Source organism: Mizuhopecten yessoensis, unplaced genomic scaffold (assembly GCF_002113885.1).
Source record: "Mizuhopecten yessoensis strain PY_sf001 unplaced genomic scaffold, ASM211388v2 scaffold2329, whole genome shotgun sequence".
In the NCBI taxonomy this organism is placed as follows: domain Eukaryota; kingdom Metazoa; phylum Mollusca; class Bivalvia; order Pectinida; family Pectinidae; genus Mizuhopecten; species Mizuhopecten yessoensis.
Genome location: NW_018404492.1, coordinates 3660980 through 3677591, shown reverse-complemented (window position 1 = coordinate 3677591; position 16612 = coordinate 3660980). Strand labels below are relative to the sequence as shown.

At 36.5% G+C, this 16612-nt stretch overlaps 1 protein-coding gene across 2 annotated transcripts in view; it reads right to left on the bottom strand.

The window, feature by feature from the left end:
• LOC110445627 (dual oxidase 2-like) overlaps positions 1-16199 on the bottom strand; it is a 64364-nt gene extending 48165 nt beyond the window's left edge. The window contains exons 1-4 of one of the 2 annotated variants that reach the window (XM_021490324.1): positions 16084-16199; positions 3776-3862; positions 2298-2459; positions 18-193 (exon numbers count right to left, since the gene is read on the bottom strand). In XM_021490324.1, coding sequence (XP_021345999.1) covers positions 18-193; positions 2298-2459; positions 3776-3862; positions 16084-16132 — 474 coding nt within the window. In that variant the 5' untranslated portion in view covers positions 16133-16199. The remainder of the gene's footprint in view (positions 1-17; positions 194-2297; positions 2460-3775; positions 3863-16083) is intronic. The other variant, XM_021490323.1, reaches the window with a different exon arrangement.
• Between the last annotated feature and the right edge of the window lie 413 nt (positions 16200-16612).

The window sequence follows — 16612 nt, the reverse complement described above, 5'->3', positions numbered from 1 at the left end:
ACCAAGGTGACATTTACCTGTTGTCGTGGGTTGCTTGGTGACTGCCCAGTTCTGGCATCAAACCTTGAACGAGTAAAAGGCATCTGGATTCCAGGCGTGTACAGAGGATCATTGTCAGGGACAACAATATTTTCATATTCCCTTGGACACCCTGGTCTCTGGACATCCAACATTTCCTCCACTACTTGTTGCCCTGGGAACAAAAACATCATTCATAAAGACGAGTCATTCAGATTGGTATGTCTCACCTGTGCCCCACTTTGGGGTCCATGCACAGAAATAACCTGTATGTTTTTTAGGTAGACAAGTATTCCATGGAAGTGGATGTGTCGCCTGCGCAGAAAGCTGGGAGATTGTGCTTAGCACTGCATGAAGTTTGAGTTTGATCGGCCCAATTAAGGAAACTCAAGTTATCACATGAAAACAGATTTTCTATTTATAGTAACAGTGACCTTGACCTTTGACCTTCGGACCTGAAAAGCATTACCAAGCAAGCACTTTTGATAAGGGAGCACTGCATGAAGTTTGAGTTTGATCGGTCCAAGGAAACTCAAGTTATCGCACGAAAACCTCTGTGCGGACACCGCCGACGCCGACGCCCACACCGACATAGCAATACCTATGTGTCACCAGCTTTTCGCAGGAGACACAAAAATGACTGTCATACTTCTGCGTCTGGAGATGAAAATTTTGGTTAATTTTCCCTTTGGGGCCCCGCCCTGGCTCATAGGGTTGGGGTTGGAATTCCAATTTTACAATTTGAAAACCATCCTCCAGGTCCGTCATGGATGACTTTGAGATAGGAACAAGAGTGTGAACTCCCCAAACCAGACAGGAGTAACTAGTGTTGGGACGATTGTCGCTAATGATCGAAAACTATCGCTCAGGTGTGCGTCGGCGACAATCGATTGAAAACTTGTCACTATCAATAGTTCGAAAATATCCTTCACGGTAATTAATATGACAGAACTATGGGAAGAAAGATCACTCTAGCTATCGCCTCATGGTCATGATTAAAAATGGCAGCCACCGCTGCTGTTAGTAACGACGAGGAATTGCAATTGTATCCCTGTCCAGGGACAGTTAAATCAGCCGTATGGAAATAGTTCCTGTTCCGAAAAAAATGAAGGTTCGGTGGGACCCGCAATAAAATCAAATTTAGACATGCCAACTGTCATTTGTAGGCTATGCAAGAAAAGCTGTGCCAACAAAGGTAAATACGATATAAATTACACCGATATAGTATCTAAAAGCTTTTCGAAATCAAAATTTTCTGAAAGGCCAAGTATTTTGAAATCGTTGATTGATAAACAAAACTAATGACAAATTTCTTTGAAATGGCATAATTTGTTAGAGGCCCACCCTACACCCTAAAGAGGATGTCGTTAGCTGATTGACTGACTGTTGAAAATCGACAAATGAAGTTACTTTTTAACACTTTGTAGTTTTTATTTTCTGTGATATATTTGCTCTCAACATAAAATCTTATGTTTATAGTCATGATACACACATGAAAATAAATTTTGGAAGACAAGTATTAGTGGGTACTGAATATGTTTAAGTACTATAACAAAGCCATCCACTCACCTTGCAGTTAATATGTTACATGCAGGCTAGCATACTACAGTGGGTGACTATAAAGACCAAAAGGTGCATACAGAAGCAGTAAATCATACTACATAATGATGAATGATGGTTACTAGCTAGTGCAGTCTGAAGCAAAATAAGTGCTATTGGGTTAATATACACTTAAAATTATGTAATTTAAAACCAAAACAACACAGGTATACATTAGGAAACTACACAATACAACATATACATATTGCATATATATATATTATAAAAGATATAATAATTTTCGGACTTTTTCTGCACGTGTCTTACAAACCGATTGAACTATTGATAGTCGATCAGTTTGGGCTTCCGATTAATTGATTGTAATTTTCTGTCCGATTCCCAACACTAGGAGTAACTGTCATTGCCATATGGTACATCAAAGTATTGTTGTTTAGGTAGGGGAATGTTATATTAGAAGTTAGATTAAATTGTCGCATGTGCCGAATTACGTACAAATGGGTGGTACGGGATCATGAAAAGTTAATAAGATATGTACTATGAGTTTTAATAAAACAGACTTACACAGGGAATTTAGACAGAGAGGATCCAAAAAGACGGGAGGGAGAGAGATATGCTCCGCAATGGACTTGAGACTTAAGACTTAAGAGAGGGAGTCTGTTCTTCTTGCCATAATCAGTAGGGCAGTCTTAACCATTTTAAATTATCAGGACATTCCTTACCATAATATGTCATCAAGGCTGTCCGACCTCTCTCTGATCCCAATCCCATGATGCCTCTGTGGGCCACCTTACTAATTTCAAAAGGGTTTGGTCGGGTTGGACCAGCCATGTGGTAGACTCCGTCGGCGTAGGCAGTGGGACTCTTGCGCAACAGAATAGTATCTAAAATCAACAGAGAAAAAGAAACAGAACATAAGATAGGAGAGGTTCATCATATTTTACTTTTAAACAAGAGGCCCAATGGGCCTGCATCGCTCACCTGGTACAGGCAGAATATCAGTGTTTGATTCATAAGAACCTATTCAAAGATTTAAACATATGACGCCTGTGACCTTGAATGTCGAACAAGGACATTAGGCTGAAAGTAGGTCAAGGTCATTCATTTGAACAAACTTGTGGTCCTTCATCCAAGCATGCTACAGGCCCAATTTCAGTACCCTGATCCTTTTGGTTATGAAGAAGAAGTGGTTTGAAGATTTTACGACATTTGACCCATGTGACCTTGAAAGTTGGTCAAGGTCATTCATTTGAACAAACCTGGAAGCCCTTCATCCCAGCATGCTACAGGCCCAATACCATGAGCCTTGACCTTTTGGTCATTGAGAAGAAGTTGTTTGAAGATTTTAAGACATCTGACCCCAGTGACCTTGAAAGTAGGTCAAGGTCATTCATTTGAACAAACTTGGTAGCCCTTCATCCCAGCATGCTACAGGCCCAATATCAGTACCCTGGGCCTTTCTGTTATTGAGAAGTTGTTTGAAGATTTTAAGACATTTTATCCTTGTGACCTTGAAAGTTGGTCAAGGTCATTAATTTGAACAAATTTGGTAGCCCTTCATCCCAGCACACTACAGGCCCAATATCAGTACCCAGGGCCTTTTGGTTATTGAGAAGAAGTTGTTTGAAGATTTTACAACATTTGACCCATGTGACCTTGAAAGTGGGTCAAGGTCATTCATTTGAACAACTTGGTAGCCCGTCATCCCAGCATGCTACAGGCCCAATATCAGTACCCTGGGCCTTTTAGTTATTGAGAAGAAGTTGTTTAAAGTAAAATATTGACGCTGGACGGATGGACAACGGACGCCGCACCACAGCATAAGCTCACTTGGCCCTTCGACTAAAAACCATAATCAATTCATTAAAGAAGAGAAATGCAACGTTAGTTTCAAAAAAGTTGATTATATAAAAACTGTTTGGAAGAACATAAATCTACAGCAGCTATTAACATTTGTTTAGCTACAGGAACCAAAGATAAAAATATCATGATCATAAGATCAAAGAAATCTCAATACTGCTTACACTTGTATGCATAATATGGAAAAAAATCGTGTTTACCAAAATTATATTCTACATATCTATAGACTACATGTTTTCTTTGATTATCTAGTATACATATGTAACATTTTTAATAAATCTTGCTCCGACCAGTGTATGATTTACAAGCAAAAGTAATGCTACAAGTGTATAATGCTTACCCACGGCACCCCAGTCCGGGTGGAGCAGATTGTTGTACCAGCCATCTAGGGGAGCTAACTCCGGCTCGGTTTCCTCCTGTGCTGATACTGTAAAATAGTAAGTCCATGTCATTGTGTCTGATAATTAAGTAGATTCCATGTGCTTTGTACCATTTAATTTTGTTTGTGTTACTTTTAGATTTTAGCTGCATATATAGGAAGTATCGTTCAATTTTGCTTTAATTACTTACCTTGGCTAGCGTAAATGAATACAGGGATATTCATCATTAAAAAAGATAAAAATAAAAAAAAAGAATTGCTGCTGCAATTATTTTGATGTTAAACTGAAAAATGACCAGACTATTTGACTCTGGAGCATATATGTACATATGTATACATATTTTGATATAATGTTCATAAAAACAGCTACACAGTAAAGTGTACATAAAATGAGCCCAGGATGATAAAGCGTTAAAGAAGTTAAACTAATTATGTTGACTCTTCATCCAATATAAGTTGAAATTAATTGTTTCATTATTGATGTAAAATATATAAAATTTATATTTCATATCAACAGTGTAACACAATTGTCATATAAAACTGTTACTTTAATACGCCCTATAGAATAACATACATAATAGATTAAATATCTTGTATACTAGGATAGATGGTTTCGTTTGATGAACAGCTAAGGTCATTTAAGGATGTGCCTCGATTATTATTTGTAATGCATGCGTGCATTTATGTAGATATATTTGCTTCTTTGTATAATAAGAGCGGACCTGATGCCGACTTAAGAGTGCTACCCCACTGAAATACGTTGCCGAAGACACCGAGCACAGTATTGCACCCGGTCACATTGTTCTGACATCGGGTACACCAGATGTTGTGATAACTCTAAATGCTGAACATTAAAGCAGGGAATAACAACTATCATTTTAAGACCTAGCTACCTCAGATTGGCGAACGCTCAACACTTAGGCCAAAAGTAAGGTTTTGCCAAGCAAGGCACAAGGAAACAAAAAGGTTGTTTTGAAGTAGAGAGATAATATAAAAGATCCCAAATGTTGCAATTGGGGTAGCAGGTCAATTGTGGTTTAATTCTTCCATATCCACTAAGTAGATGACGAAAAACCCCAAATCTGCAGGGTCCCCACATTGGTCGCCTTTACAACATGTTATGGGACAGTAGAACCTGCAGGGGTGAGGACAGATGGGAACGGAGCCTTTGTTAATATAAACACAAATAAAATCCTTTAAAGAAATTGAAGCATATGCTCAAATATTTGGATTCAACAATACTTGTTATATAAAATGGAAAATATTTAAATCAATGATGCAGCTAGGGTCACTTTAGTGATCGTATGTTGTCGATGCTGAATTTGACCTACATTTAATTCTTCAAAGAGAGACCTGACTAAGAAGAAATTATTTAAACTACACATAAGCTTAGGTTTGTCATTATTTGGGTACTATCATAAATCTTTCCTTTTAAATTATTTGATGCTGTAAAAAGAATAGGTCTGTTATAATTTTGCAGCATCAAAATACTATTAATGTTGCACTATTGCTCTATAAATTTGAACTTGAATGAATATATTACAGCTGTGCTATGTATCATTAAAATCAATTGTATAATATGCTAAACCCAGAGACGTATATATACTATGTGTCTGGATATACCGAAACTTGAGCATCTAATCCTGACTTGTCTACGGAGCAGGAGATATTATGGACAATGTCTTTTTGTTTGATAGGAATATCGGTTGGGACTTAAACGATAATCTGCGTATCAGTTACCCATGTCTACACTTGCCAGATAGTAGGAGTGTAACAATGCATCGAAATATCGATAGATTGCAATAAATCCTTCCCAATATCAATGCATCGATTGTATATTAAAATTCAATATTTATTGCCGATTGTTCCGTCAGATATCGATTGTTTCAATAGTTATTAAAAGCATCTTCTCGGAGCCTTAAACATGTAAATATTCCGGTCTGGGAATTCCCCCGAAAATGTCCGAGTCATCACTACGTTTGTTCCGCATCGCTAGTCGCTACACTGATTTAGGGGAGGTCACTCTCTGAATTCAGAGAATCTTTCCACGGCGGGCGACATTGTAACTGCTCAGAGGTCCGCATTGAGACCTGACTATGTGGACAAGCTAATCTTTCTAAAGAAGAACTGGAAACTGTATGTTGAACAATGAACAATACTAGTACTGAACTAGAGGCGACAAAGCTCTATAGAAGTGTCATTCTCTTGATTCTAAGATGGACAAATAAAAACTAAAAAGCGAGTTTAAGTTTCAATCATTTGTGGATTTTTATTATTTTTACATCTGTATTTATCAATTATAAACACAATGACAACTGACAAATAGAAACATATAAACCAGGCAGTAAGTTGTTTTAGAGAAACCCTAGATAGCATTAATTTACATTTGAAATTCGTGATTTAAAACATAGTTAACATACTACGGCTTAATGTTATCTAACCAATAATATTGCAATACTATCGCAATAAAATGTGCAATAATAATAATATTGCAATAGTTTTTCCGCGATAGCAATAATATTGCAATTGTGAAATTGGCCGCAATAGTCACCCCTACCAGATAGATCCCAACTCATAATAATTAATTAAAATAAGATTTATATAATAATCCTGATTTTTATGTTACCGTAAAAACCCATGTAATTTGCGCACCTGTGTAATTTGCGCAGGTACTTTTTGAGGCTGAAAATCTGGAAAAATGCTTCTACTAGAATATTTTGCGCACCCAAAAAATCTGGAAAAAAAACGATGTTCATGCTCCGAAAATCGATCTCTGAATATTTAAAAAAAATACATATTTCTATGATTTTTTTTTCATTGATGTAAAATGATATTTAAAACTAAGAAGAAACTACGTAAAATGTGCATTTTGTTGCTTGTTTTCTTTGAATTATGATATCTGATCACACATGACACACACGTGTGCGCATATCGGCATACATCAATTCATTTTAGCCATATTTTACATAAAACATTTACTTGCTAACAAAAACATATCAATTAATAAGTAATTCGATGTTTAGTAACCGCTGGTGCATATCTCCTGGTGAAAGACATAATTAGATACCTTTTATTGATCATAATTACGATCAGTGAGAAGGGCTCATCATGGCAGCTTGGGTTACGTCACTTCAAACCAGGTCATGTCACAGTTCAGTTTGGCCACGGAATCAGATTATCTTAGTCCGTGGTTTGGCGATATTTTTTACAAATTACAATGCAGTAATTAGCTAACACTATCTCTGTGATTACCCGTTAACAATAGCTCTACTAATTGAAATGATTTGCAGTCGCGATCGACGGACCGTGTTGTTGTTTTTTTCACTCGCCAACACGTGGCGTGAATTACGAAGCCCTACTGCATTGTCATAACTACAGACTGATTTGACTGATAAGGGATTATAAAAAATATGTTTATACTAGAAGCGTGGACAATCAATACATCCTCTTCAAATCTACTCCAAGGAAAAAAATAGTTAACGCAGACTATTTTTACGATGCTTCATTTAATAAATATTGAAATAATTCACGAGGTTATTATCAATCATGTGTTTACGTAATGTTAGACGCGAGATCAACATGAAAGTGAGCCGGAAAAAAACCATACTATACGTATACGCATAGGCGATTTGAAAAAACCTTACAGAACTTACATGGAACGGAGCTTAAATTGAACAACTACATTTTCGTAATAGTATGGGGAAACGAACCGAGATGTCGAAACGTAATGTCGTAAGTTGATCGGCGATTCTCTGGCATAGGAATTTGGTTAAACTTTTTTGTTAACGGTTACCTATTTAATAATACTTTTCACATAAACTCACATAACAACATTATGTATCTTTTATTAATGTTTGACATAAATAAATTTGTTGATCGTCATTTGTCTTAGAGTTCCGTGTACCAAGGGAAATAATCCAAGATGGCGATCTCCCAGAATCGTCGATCTTTTCCTGAAAAAAACTTGAAATTTTCTATACCTGTGTATTTTACGCATCCCCCACTTTGGGTATTAAATTTCTGAAAAAAAAGTGCGCAAATTACATGGGTTTTTACGGTAATGATTTCCTAAACAACTACTGATCCGAGTACATCTTGACTAAATTCGATGATCTGACCACGCAGGCTTTTTGAACAAGGTTAACTTGCCAAAACTTTAAACTTTCAAGATTATTTCAGCACAGGTCGCCTATGTATTTCCCTTGGTTAACATTTACAGTTAGAATATGGCCAATTATCTCTACCAACTGATCGAATACAGAAAATGTTTCCTCGTTACCACTTTTAAGTCATATGTATAAGAAAGGTCTGCCAAATATCTTATTCTTTGACAACTTTAATTTACTACAAATATATATAGCATTAATTGAGCTTTCTATATCCACTGCACTACACTGTCTTCATATTATTTGTTGACATTTTTCTGCTACAACACATCTTCATCTTGTAAGCTTCCTCCGTCTATACCGACAATTACAGAATTACATAATTATTATGTACAGTGATTTTTATTATATTTTTGTTATTTGCTATAGGATAAAAACAGGTTAAAAGCAGTGAGTGAGTGTTAGTTATGTTGTAGGTTTTGTATATATGTTCAATTATGTTATATGTGGTGCATGTCCTGAATTCAGCTAGTGTTTCTGATTGGATTATTGTTTTGGGTAGGAGGTTCCACTGTGTTATGGGGTATGGAAAGAATGAGTGTCTGTATACGTGTGTCTTTGGAGGTGTAGATATGTCTGTAACTAAGGTCGTGTCCTTGACGTGTTCTGGTGTCTGCTGTGATGAGATTGTTAGTGTGTATTGCTACTTGTTGGTGTAATATTTTGTAGAGAAGAATAATGTTCTTGTTCTGCGTGCGTGTAGTGTTGGCCATTGCAAGTTGTGTATCATATCTGTGAATGAGTTTCCTCAAAAGATGCTGATAACTGAAAAGAGTCTGAAATCTTAATCATATCTTTTAGAATACTGTGTTTAAAAAAAGGTTAAACATTGTTATGTCGGTTGGCCTATTATCCAGGAAATTTGTGTGATATGTCTTAAATTGTACAGTTGTACATGTACAGTAGTAATTAGTGAGTGTTATTGTTCCATTATTGTACACGAATTTCACATTGAATACTTTGAGATTGTTATATCTTGATATTGTATCCTATACGTATACTATTTTAAATCAATGTGAGATGTTGTTGAAGTGTGTAATTACCAAGATTCGTATGCAAAAAGGTTACATTGTCCGATATGAACACCAACATCTGTACTCTTATTGTTACGGGGATTTGGTCTGTAAATGATCTCATATTGTTATGTTTCATCAAATTGTATCATGATACAAGTATTCTATCCAAATAAGATCGTAGCATTATGTTGTGAGTCTGTAAATTAACGATATAAGTGTTTAAATGCGAGGTGAAGACTGCATAATTGCTCCCACCTGTATCATGGTATGAGCAGACGACAAGTCCTCCGCCAGGTGTAATCTGTATTTTTACGTAAAACACACGTTTATACTCAAAACGATTGTTCAGCGTGGTGAAAAAACATCATACCTGTCATGTGTATTCCATTTAATCATACTGTCTGAACTTGTATAGTCCATTAGAGTCGAAAGTTGCCCCAGACATAGCGGTTCGTCTTCTACGGCACCCATATTTGTTTATCATTTCGGTAGTCCTCGGGAGTCATCATCATAGTTTTTACTCGGATCTCTCGGATTTTATTCACTTAGTATATGAAACGCGGGAGATCTCTCGTGTAAGTAATTTCAAGCAATATGATTGGCGAGCACTTTCTATAAATATTGAGAGCCGGGAGATTCGAAGCTCAGTGTCATTTTGACCTCAGAGCGAAAGCAGGCAAAGCAGAGCCTGCAGCTGATCGTGATACCTGTTAAGTAGCAGCGATGGAGAAGGAGCAGAGGGCTGATGTTAAGGTATAAGGAGAGAAATACTAGGAGCTCACTAGGATAATTAGAATAGATATGTAGCAGTAATATTAGGAGATAGGTGAGGAGAAACGTACTAGGAGGTCATTAAGAGATTACTAGGAGTAAAGGAGAAATGTACTAGGAGAAATTGTACTAGGTCAGTAGGTGCAACTTAGGAAAAATGTGCTAGGTGCACTTTAGGAGAAATGTACAAGGTGCATTTTAGGAGAAATGTACTAGTAGAAATTAGGAGAAATATACCAGGAGCAATTTAGGAGAAATGTGTTAGGAACAAAAATACTATGTGCACCTAAATAGTTTAGTAAGAGCATCTTTAACAACAGATAGGAGGTAGCTTAAATTCTGTCAGAAACATACATTACAGAGATACAACTATTTGGTTCAAATTCAACAACTTGCTAATTTATTTTATAATCACAATTCAAAGGGAGACAACTCATCTCAATATTGTACCGGTAACCTCTCAGGCTGCTGTGGGGTGTACTTTTATATTGTTTACTTGTCTACTTAATATCTACAAATAAATTTCCACTTTAACTTGATTTCTTAGTTGAGTCATTCTTAAAGACTTTGCCACAAGCCAACAACCAGACGGATCTGTTTATAAATTATACAATGCATCGCCAGGATAGATACTCGACCGGACGGCAGACTGCTCGAGTCTTGAGTACCTGACGTTCGGGCATTGCAACATTCTGGCAGTTTATCATTCATATTTTTATTTTTCTATTTGTAATGCACTTCATATACATGTACATCTGATGAGAATGGGAAATAACTAAATATGCACAAAATTCACCCCAAGAAAGCTGAAAGTTCCAAAAGGCCAAAAGGTGAAATTTTTCACCATGCAGGCCAGGTTTGAACATTTTACTGTAATGTTTGTTTTGCTTTCCATGTGGGGAGAATTTTAAATGCATCTCGACTGTTATATCAATCAATTAATTTTCATTTAGGTGGTGTCCCTGAGAATTATTTCTTATATAATTTGAAATTTGTTTCAGGTAATACCACGGAATTAGATGTTATCTAAGTCTGTGGTAATACTCATACTCTCTGTTTTAAACGAGGAACACTTGCTATGTACTCTTAAGTATTTGTGCAGTTATGATTGATTGTCTTCCTTTTGATAATATTCCTGTGAGTTGTGTCCCTCACACGATTTCCACATTCATATCTGTTATATATCGGATATAGTTTGTTACTTCTATAAGTTCCATGTTTCCTTTTAGATAATATATGTCACGTTAAGGTGATTTTTGAGAATTGGTGGTTTTGCAAAGTATCAATATTTTTGTGTTTATAACATATATAGGGTGCTCCCATAGCTACCACTTTCTTTAAAATGTAGATTTATTTTGCCGTTGTTTTTGGAAAAAAATATCCAGAAATTTTGGTTAGTTTTGAAGTTTTGCTTTAAACTTACCATACTGACAATGTCAGACAATTTCAGACATGCCAAACATATAATAATGTGTAATTCTTCTTGAATTTTGTATACAGATAGATCTTGAATTGACAGATCTGTCAGATCAGCACAAATTACTTAAATTGGAGTCTACGTGAAGAGTTATGTCCCTTCACTTTCTTTTTCAAGTTTACATGATTCAAACAATTTTCTACTCGAGTCATCGAATCCGTCAAACCATAGTTTACATACAATGTACATGGGAGGGGGGGGGGCTTAAAGGTGGTACCTGAAGAATCGGGGATTTTCTTTCATGTCTACTGCTCGGAGGACTTCGAACAGACCAAAATAGATCTTCTGCCCCCATTGCAATAACACACTTGGGATCTTAAATCTTTCCTTTCCTTCTTCACTGTTCTGCCTCTCTGTGCTTTGTCGTGCCGCCTGAGAAGCATGGCGGACACTTAAGGATCACCCTGTCCGTCATCACACGTTGTCGTTGGCGGCGGCAGTCAAATTTAAGTTTTCCAGAATTTTTCGCCACTATTTACCATATCAATTTGTGACTTTGTATGTGGCTTAATCATAATAGATTACAGATCAAATTCGAACCACGTGCCATTTTTTATTTTTTTTTATTTTGCTGGAGTTACATGTATGGCCCTTTGCCCATTGGAATTTCTCATAGTTAACTGTTTGCCATACTTTGTTCATTGCCGCTTGCCACTTAGTATGTGGCTTTATCATAATGGATTACAGTTAAGAGTCCAAACCCAGTGTCAATATTTTATTTGTTGCTGGAGTTATGGCCCTTTGCACACAGGAAATTATCAAAATTAACTTTCATTTTTTAATGATTTTCGCTACCGCTTGCCAAATCAATTTAAAACTTTGTTTGTGGCTTTATCATAATAGATTACAGTGTTTGAACCATGTATTAATAATCCATTTGTAACTTAGTATACATGTATAATGGATTACAGTTTGGGTTAGAATCCAGTGTCAATGTTCTATTTTTCCTGGAGTTATAGCCCTTTGCACATAGGACATTCTTATTAGTAACTGATTTTTTTTTTCGCGACCACTTGCCACATCAATACGTAACTTGATGCTTGACTTTTTCTTGAATGATGGATTACAGTTCGAGTTCGATCCTCATGTCAAATTCTATTTATTGCTGGAAGCAACACATAGGTACACACAATACGTATCATGCACTCATGATATCGTCCACATATGACCTCAGATGTTGTGTGGACGCTAAGCTCCCTCAACCAACCAACAGGCAACTGAAAGCATAATGCTTTTCTTTTCAAAATGACACCCTTTAATTGTATGGATGCACGTGCCTTCGAATTGTAGTTTTCTCCTGTAGGTGTCTCCTTGACACCCGTCCTCATATGACCCTGGCTGTTGCGAGGACATATATCACCTAATAGAGTACATCCTTTGAAGTCTTTCTGTATGGCTTGATAATGTTTTCAAACCAATTGTCAGTTTATAAAATGCACTACTTATATTTTGAGTTCTGTTGGGCTGATTACACTCAAGACTTTATCCAGTGCTTTTATAAAAGAAAGCACTTTCTTTCACTAGTGTTTGCTACATGTATACCTAACCACACTTTCTTTTAAATCTTCGATACAAATACTTATGGAGAATAGTCACGGCGGCATTCGATATATATATATATAAATATATATAAATCTTATTACAACTTAGCTTTTAATAACAACAATCCTAATAATAATTCGAGGTTCTTATACATCGCTTTATCACAACCTAGTTCGTAGGTCGTCTAAAAGCGGTTCACAAATTATTATCCGTGGTTATAGGGCCTTTGCAACCAGCCAATATCTTTCTCAACTCCCTGGGGAGCATACAGCCGGTGCTGCCATTTCGGCGCTCACAGCTAGCATTTAACAATTCTAGCACTGCCGCAGCCACGTATATACGTACTCATTCACAGCTGAGTAGACTGGAACAAGCAGAGAAAAATATCTTGCTTAAAGCTACAACAAAGTGCCGTGCCGTGACTCGAACCCGCAACCATTCGGTCACGAGCCCGGCGTCCTACCACTATATATATAAACTACCGTGCATCACGATTATGTCATATGTTGTTAAACTATACCGACATCCAACGTCGGGGTTTCGATACTGAATATTTACTTCCAAATTATCTTTAAATAATGTATACGTTGCGAAACAAATATTTCATATATTTTTACATGTCTTTCCTTTTGATTGTGAGTAATGCGTAGTTAAGTTTGATGATTGATATTAAAATACATTTCTCAATATCACAATGTACAACATATATTTCCTTGTTCACATAAGATAGATAGCCCTAATCTCATTCCATGCCAAAAACAAATTTAAATTACACGGGTTACTTCCGGTTCAACGTGTGCAGCTTACAATCATCTACACCTGACTACATGTGCTATACACACTAATAGCAATATGATGTGTATATACTATATAATACTTTTATTAGTATATTTTAGAATATATACATGTACACATCATATTACTATTAGACATTAGTGTGTCCAGCACCTAACGTGNCCCCCTTAAATTAAAAGAATGGATGCATCTCTCCAAAGTGAGATGACATTTATACTTTATCGCAATGTGTAATATAGAGGGGGAACTTTAACTCGAGTGCAAGATTGTCGCTTTTGGATCTATTCTTTCTCTTGCATACTTTTTGTTTGCTACATTCCTTTCCCGACGGATGTATGCTATGTATGCTATAGGGAGACTTGTAAGTTTAGTAATAATCTAACCGGAAACAGACGGTTCGCTGATGTCCGTCTGACCATAAAGACGCATATATAAATATATGTATTTACCAGATGAAATAAGGTATAAAGTATGATGTTTCAAATTGCCATTAAGTTCAGACTAAAATTTCAGGAAGTCTTGTTCGATGGTAAACCTCCGGCCCACGGAGACACTTTGAGTGGTGCTTAGTGCTATGAAGTCATCCCGGAAACGCTTACATGGAGAGATATCTCAGGTCTTGACCTCGGGCCTTGAAAGCTTTCACGCTTCAACATTTTTTTAAATGTTCAATATCCCAATCATAATATTATTTTACTTATGTACGTGTATATACATGTGTTTCACCAAGTTAAATTTCTAGATAACTATTTATTTCATGGATATTTGAAATCTTTATTGAATTTATAAGATTATTTCATGATCCTGAGGCCAGGTCAGAGATAAGCCATTACGGATTACACCACTCGGAACAAACACGTCATCAGCCGGGAAGGTTTAAGGTCGTAGTATTAAGGGTTGTGTGGTACGAACTTCGATACTAATAGAAAAGGCAAAGCCTTAAAAGAGCGTAGCTTTTGTTGATCTCTGATATTTACTGATTAAGAATACAACTTTCAGAATGAGATACGATAAACTTTATTTAAAGTCGGCTAGTCGAGGAATAACAATAAAACACAAGCTCTAATGAGACCGGGGCAAGTTTATTAAAGTCCGTTCTAGGAAGTATGGCAGCACGTCCGTTTTTGAACATTATTTAACTATCCGGTCGGAAGATCGGATGGCCGAACGAGCCCCGCCATGTGGTTAGTTCGGACAGGCATTCGGGTAAGTTCGGCCACTATTGGAATCAGGCTTTATTATGACGTCATAAAGCATGCAACGTCAGATTTTACCGCCAATTTTACGACTTGATTGTGAGTAATGCGTAGTTTGATGATTGATATTAAGATGCATTTCTCAATATCACAATGTACAAGGTATTTCCTTGTTCACATAAGGATGCAAATACTGTAGAACCATTCTTGTTTGTATTTAATCTTAAATAAACAACGGACTTATAAATAACACTAATCTCATTCCGTGTCAAACACTAATTACACAGGTTATTTCCGGTTGAAAGGCGTGAGATAGGCCTATGTGGGAATGAAAGAAGTACGGTGCAAGATTGTAGGGAAAGATAAGGTACGATGAAATATTAAGGGAAAAGATATATTAAAATGAAAGATGCCAGATGAAATATTGGTATATGAGAATTATAGAGTATGCATGACCTCTAACGTGAGGACAACAGAGAGTACGGGAGTCTGGATCAAGGGCTGCTTAACCCCGACAGCTCCATATCGACTAGTTTTTGGCATTCTGAGAAAATAAGGTTTTTGTTTAAAAAAAAAAATGAAGGATCCCCGTACCACTTCTAAAAGCTATACGTGTTTACTGGAAGTGTTTAACTGTCACTTTAATAAAACATTTCTGAACATTTTAAAAATACGGATGATTAAAGCCAGTAACCTTCAAATTAAATAAAGAGCTACTATAATAAGTGAACCGTTTCCTACCGTCATTTTGAAATTCATCGACACCGGTTTACCAAATCATCGCTTGTTTATATCTTAATCTTGTTATCAGCAAGGCTCTCAACCAACTAAGCAACCAAAGATATTGTAAAAAATAAAAGCCCATGATTGAATTGTCTGTTTTATTCCCAATAATACACCAGCTAGAGTAAGGAAGAGTGTACATATTTCTACACGTGTATTTGTGTGACAATAGTAAATACACTGCATGATATGACTGTGCATTTTCATTAATGATATATGCTTCTGGTTAGTTTGTTTGCATCGATAAAAAACTGAACCCCACGAACTTGCCTGCTGAATGACCATTAACACTTTGAACAAATGTCAAAATTTGTTTACCATGGTGTTCTCGTGTCTCTCAACTTTCCTGAAATTCAATTCGAAGCCGGTCGACCACATTCAAGTGTATGTAGCCTCTGCCTTTTAAATTTGTGAATGGCCATGTCATGGGCGTGTACTAAACAGCGTTGCAAAACTTTAAAAAAAATAATATAATCTAGTACTGAATTTCATTTTTAAAAACCATAAATCAATAGAAACTCACCAAACACAGCTATCAGAAGCAAGCAACCTGCAGCCTCGACATACATCATGTCTCTCGCCTAGCGATGTCTGTCCGCTTATGCGCAGGAATACAGAAGAGTTTCCGTCAAGTCGGGGATAGGGAAGAGTCGTCAACGTACAAACAGGAAAACTTCCCTAACACACGTGTGCATTTATGTCACGTCTCACATACTTATATATGTACAGCGTTTGTCCTCAACACTTTGGATTCCACGTCAATGCTTAATTTTTCCAGAAACATTACAATTAACTCAATCATTATGAACTGCGCATGGATTTGTTTCTTTAAAAAAACACCACATATTTGTTTAGAAGATTATGATAAGGATGACACGTCTTAATTAACATGAGTAGATGTGTGTTGGTGTTAGAGTGTGTGCCCACATCACCACGTTTTTATATTGTCAAAAGTCCATTTGAAAAATAATTACAATAAGACAAATAGCACCTTTTAGTTCTGGGAGGTTTAAGTAGCCACACGAAAGCGTGTTAACAAGAAAAGAAAACTA